Source organism: Ictalurus furcatus, chromosome 24 (genome assembly GCF_023375685.1).
Source record: "Ictalurus furcatus strain D&B chromosome 24, Billie_1.0, whole genome shotgun sequence".
Taxonomy (NCBI): Eukaryota; Metazoa; Chordata; class Actinopteri; order Siluriformes; family Ictaluridae; genus Ictalurus; species Ictalurus furcatus.
Window position 1 is genome coordinate 799,165 of NC_071278.1, and position 5,847 is coordinate 805,011.

Here is a 5,847-nt window from a genome sequence, read left to right on the forward strand (position 1 = left end):
GCGGAGTACAGAGTATTATGGGATGCTGCTGCGGTGATGTATAGAGGACGGTGTGTTTAGTTTAGATGTATAGAGGTGGACCTGAGGGAGTGAGGGATATGAGAGAGAGAGAGAGAGAGAGAGAGAGAGAGAGAGAGAGAGAGAGTAAGTGGGTTTTTGGGTCATCTGTTCCTGAATGTTTCTGCAACAAAGCAAAAAAATATGATAATTCACTCATACATTAATCTTCCGTGAGAGCTTTATGCTGATCAGAGTGGAGAACGCTGGATCCCTGGATGCGGGAATACCGGCAGTGAGGCGGGAATACCGGCAGTGAGGCGGGAACGCCGGCGGAGAGGCGGGAACGCCGGCGGAGAGGCGGGAACGCCGGTGGGGAGGCGGGAGCGCCGGCGGAGAGACGCGGGCTGGATGAGCTATGGTGTCAGCATCTGTCAGTTCTCTCTTGCATGCTAATAAAATATTAATGTTGTAATTATTAGCGTTTGTTTTGATGTGTCTATCTAATGATCTACTTCACTCACACGTTATTAATATCCTAGAGTCTTCTAACAGGGACAGGAAGAGCGATTTGGGACGCAGCCCTCACGTACCTGCTTTAAGTGCGTCTCTATTGACTCGCTGTACTCCACACACCTTCTGTCCCGGTTCGGAGAACCAGAAGGGTGGAGCCGGACCTGTTCCAACTTCCAACTCTGAACCTAACCCGTGACATCCTGTACATCATAGAACACACGCTTCCGTATCTACCCCGAAACACACCGACTCGTCTCCGCCCCCAGGTAGGAGGAGCTGGATCAGGTTTGACTCCACCCCAGGACGTTAGTCTTGCAGTGAGGGATACAGTACTTCATGGCATTGTTGTGCCACTCATTTCCTTATATGGCCATTGTTTCCTGTTAGGATTTGTTAGTCCCACCTGACGCTCTTTATATCCTCTGGGTTACACCGTGACATTTTACTTCCCTAGGCGTCGTCTCTCGTCTTCATTTTGTTTTAGTTCCTTAGATCTCTTCTCCTCTCTTACCCCCCCGGCAAAAATGATGGAATCAGCACATGTAGAGGACGCTCCCCCGTCTTTTTTCTAGCGAATAAACAAATGGCAGATATGACACAACTATTTTTGTTTAAGAGCTGAACATTCTGGCCTCGTGAAACACCTCAAACAAATTCCATAAAATCATTTAAATTAATGGCTTAATTTTTCCAGATCAAGTAGAGGAACAAATGATGGAATCATCAAAAATCACAATTAGTACCATGTTGCTCCTCCTCTGGCTTTTTTTCTTTTTTCTTCTGTCCAGGTGTCCGTGCTGGTTTTCGTTTGGTTTTTCTATACGTGAACCCCGCTTCATCCATCTGATTTCTTACAGTTCCGTCTCGACCACCGGCTCCTGTTTCCGCTCGTTTATCTCGTTGTGCATTTTCTATTTTCAAGGCGTATCGCTTCGAGTCTTCCTTGGTCTAAACAAAATAAAAGAACATACAGGTCCTTTTATAACCTTCCCATTTTGTTTATACTTGCACCAGATTTTAGGAACATCAGACTTCTACCGCTCTGTGTCTGATTTCCTTCTTGCAGAAGTTTATAATCCTTTCCTTTCATTCAACTCTCTTATTGGGGCCACGTTTCATTTCAATTAGTCAAGTCCAACAGCTTGCTAATGTCTGCGCGCTCTCTAAACTGCAGACTAATTTACATTTTTATACATGTGTTTGTTTTAGAAATGCAAATTACAAGGGGACTCAATTTTTTTCCTCTTTGATTTGGAAAGAAATACACCATTAATTAAAATAATTTAATTTGTTTGAGGTATATTTCATGAAGCCAGAGTGTTCAACTATTAAACTAATTGTTTTGTGTTACATCTGCGATTTATTTATTCACGATGAAGTAAAAAAGCCAGGTGAGCATCCTCTAAGTGTACCCATTCCATCATTTTTGCCAGAGGTTGTACGTGTCCCTAGTTTTGTCCTCTAGCTTCTCATCTAGACTCTGATCAGTCCTTGGAATTTTTTTTATTCAGTGACGTCAAATACAACGTGAACAGCCATCTACACTGATCCTCACTGAGCAGGACAGGACCGGACCAGGGTCTCTCAGGGAAACACTCCATAACTTGCACTGTGGGTCATCTCTCATTTCCAGCTCCACCTGGCGATTTGGGACGCAGCCTTTATAAGGGTTTCACTCCATTCCACTCTCACTGTGCAGAAGTGAGCTTTTAATTATTCAGATCTTCAACACAAACATAAGCGTCTGATCTAAACTCTGTAGACGTCCTGATGTTCACCGCCGAGGGGGGAAGGAGAGATTTTTTTTGGGACACGTTAGAGTTCTACTCAGAAAAGGAGACACAGGAAGTGGTCCGTCTCCCTGATGGATTTAAATCAGCATCACAGAAACAGACAGGAAGTGTCCTGGTTTACAGGACAGACAAGGACAGTTTTAACCGCAGGATTCAGCAAGAAACCACAGCAATGTATTCAGAGCAGGAGGAGAGGAGTTCTTTAATTAAACTCTTTAATTAGTTTCAATTAAAACTAGCGCGTGTATAAACAGCTCTATAAATAAAGTTTATTCTTATTCCTATTTTAACACAAATGATTGTTCACATCTTAACACGTACGTTTCAGTAAGAAAACTCTGGAAACAAGTGACTGAAGGAACCAAAGTAACATTTATGTAGGTATTTATAATTTTTTAAGTAAATGCACACTAAATTGTATCGCAGTCTCTGCACATCAACACATTTCATAGATGGAAAATTTTAAAATAATAAAATAAAAAATACAAGTTCTTCAGTTCAGCTTCTGTCCATTTATTATTTTAGTCACAAGAGATTTACAAAAACTTAAAGCACTGGTTCTCAAACTTAAATTCCCAAAATTAACTGAGGTTATTACAGTACTTCCATGAGATTAATGAATGAATAAATTTACAGCCTGATCTCAGTGGAGAAAACTCATTTCACTAAGTGCCTTACTTCACACACACAGGGGGGACATTTATACCGCCTTCATATTTTACTTTCAACAAAAAGCCGTGTTTACTTTTTACATTCGCACTCAATCCACTGCATTTAGAAAAAAACTCAAATCCTCTTCAAAATTACACTCAGTTCCATTTTAACTTAAATCTCACTTCAGTACAAAAAAAGAAGAAAATTTGACTTCGTCATCCTGAGCGTTTAGAAAATGAAAAAGCCAATTTTCTACTCAAGCATGTCGTCACAGCTTAACCTTCGACCTTTTGCGGGGGTTTGATGTTGAAGAGGTCCCGCAGGTTCACCTCAGGGTCGACGTGGTGTGGGATTTTGCGCTCGTTGAATAATCCGGACAGGTTGGCCTCCAGCTTGGTGCGGCGAGAGACGCGCATGCGCAGAGAGAACAGACGCCGCAGATCGTCTTCCACCAGAGCGCGCCGGGTTCGACCCTCCAGACGCTTCTGCCAGCTCTTACTGCTGCGCTTCGGTCTCCGCTGTGGCGCGCGCGCACACACACACACACACACAGGCTTTAATCTCACTTCAAGGTGAGACCTACACAGCGCTGCTGCTGCAGATCAAACATTATTAATGTTCATATTAATACTGAAATCCTGAGTTTATCATATAAAAGCGTTTACATTATGATGAAGAGTAAAACGAGTCAAAGGGTTAAAGGATAAACTGTTGAACTGATCGTGATTGTGTGTAATATTTAAGAGAAATGGGGCGTGTTCTGCTACACAATGTTCCTAATAATATAATTAGCTTTAAAGACGCCAAGTTTCGACACTAAAAACTCTTAAAATTCCTGAAAAATGTTATTCAGAAGTGTTTTATTGCATCACGAAACAAGAGGAAAAAATAAAAAAAAAGCTTTAAAAACGAGGAAAAAGAAAATATTTAAAAACAATAAAAGGAAAAACAAAGTCAAAGTAAAATTTTTTTACAAAAATCTCAGACACTAATACGACAAAGCAAACAAACTAAAGAACCAAAAAAGCAAAGAAAAAGAAAACCTTAAACATTACCAAAAACAAAAAAAACCCCAGTGTCGCATTAAAAGCTTGTATTTACTGAACTAAAGCGACTTGCCTTGAGTTTCGCGGCGTCAGGGTCGTGATGAAGCATGTGACGGACCAGACTCTCCTAAAGCACACAGGAAACAGTCAGAGCACAACACTCAAATTATTTAATTAGAAACATGATAAACTGCAGTATATACAACAGCAGACATCCCACCCAGCAGGGGGCAGCACTCAAAAGCACAGAACCCAGTAATGAAGTACATTTGATGTTTATTGCACCTGCACGTTAAACACACTAGCGCATTAACAGCTAGCATGGAAAGGGTGTTCGCGCAGCAGGAGGATGCTAGTTACCCTCATGGCGAAGGCTTTGTCGCAGCCGGGGAAGGAGCAGTGATGGCGCAGCAGCTTCAGGTGGACCTTGCGGATGTGGTGCTGCAGGTTGAAGGTGGTGGAGAAGTACGCCTGGCAGCCGTCGCTCGGACACAGCAGCACGGGCTTCTGCAGCGCGTGAGTGCGCCTGTGTCGCCGCAAAGCGCCGCGTTTCACAAACGTCTTCTTACACGTGGAGCAGGAGTGTGAGGCTGAACACACGGACACACATCACACACACACACCTTAAACCAGCATCTACTAAACATGCGTCACTGGTGTTTCCAGTAACCCGTAAACATCAAGGTGTACGAGCTCGGGTTCGAGAACACGACCTGCGAGTGTGAACGTCCCCATCTTCAATCATCCAAAAATAATGGAGGGGAAACGCCAAGAACCACAGCGCTTAAATAACCTTCAGAAACCTCCAACACTGAAGACCATTAAACAAAACAGACAAACCCTAAAGCATCAACAAGGCCAAGAAAAACCCTAGAAAAGCAAAACGCTTAAAAGCACAGACGGAAACACGTGGGTTAGGAAGGAACGGGCAACCCTGCAGTTAAAAACAGTCAAAAAACACTTCACTGAAACACTGAACACACTGGGGGAGGGGCAAGTGTTCCAAAAACCCACAAAAACTCCTGAAAAAAGTAAAAATAAATAAATAAGAACTAGAAAACACAAACCGTGCACCAAGTTAGTGTTAATAAATAAATCAAAAGCCCAGACTCTGGGCGTGGCTTGCGGGGACTCACCTGGGTGAGTCGCGGTGTGTTTCAGGAGTTTACCCCAGGTGTACTCCACCACCGGACACTGTGCGTGAGGACAGGGATAACCTGCAGCACAGAGATGAGGGGTGAGGGCGTGTCCCGAATCAGCACGTTCACTCCTGGACACAGATTAAACTCTCACCTCTGTGGGTCTTCTCGTGAGCTTTTCGGGCGCTGTGTGTGCTGAACGTCATTCTGCAGTCCGCCTTCGAGCACCTGAGAGGAAACGAGTCGTTATTAAAGCGGCGTATGGAGTGCTGCGAGTGTGTGCCCCACCCCCCTGGGGGCGGTGCACTCCCCTGGGCAGGGGGTGGCGCTCCAGTGTTCACCTGAAGCCGGAGGACATGCCGTGAGTCGCCTGGTGAACCTTCAGCGCACGCCGCTTCCGGAACATCATCACACAGCCAAGAGAGGTGCACTATGGGAAATACACATTTACACACGAGCGTGACGCAACAGAAGTCACAGATCACAGTCCTCACAGGCATTTCCACGATAACATGACTGCAGTACCGGGATCGTGACACCGACACTGAGCGGTGATATCGCCCCAGTCCTACCTTAAAGTACTGCTCCTTGTCCGCGTGCGCGTAGCGGACATGTCTCTTCAGCTTGTCCCTGTTGTAGAAGGTTTTTCCGCAGCTCGCCTCAGAGCACCTGGAACAACAAGCCAGGCTAAAGGCTGTACTG

At 44.5% G+C, this 5,847-nt stretch overlaps 1 protein-coding gene across 1 annotated transcript in view; it reads right to left on the reverse strand.

The window, feature by feature from the left end:
• Positions 1–938: 938 nt before the first annotated feature.
• Positions 939–5,847, reverse strand: part of 42sp43 (P43 5S RNA-binding protein) — a 6,191-nt gene continuing 1,282 nt past the window's right edge. The window contains exons 3-9 of the mRNA XM_053612882.1: positions 5,718–5,814; positions 5,487–5,575; positions 5,300–5,373; positions 5,143–5,223; positions 4,367–4,596; positions 4,080–4,133; positions 939–3,478 (exon numbers count right to left, since the gene is read on the reverse strand). Of these exons, the coding sequence (XP_053468857.1) occupies positions 3,236–3,478; positions 4,080–4,133; positions 4,367–4,596; positions 5,143–5,223; positions 5,300–5,373; positions 5,487–5,575; positions 5,718–5,814 (868 nt within the window). The 3' untranslated portion in view covers positions 939–3,235. The remainder of the gene's footprint in view (positions 3,479–4,079; positions 4,134–4,366; positions 4,597–5,142; positions 5,224–5,299; positions 5,374–5,486; positions 5,576–5,717; positions 5,815–5,847) is intronic.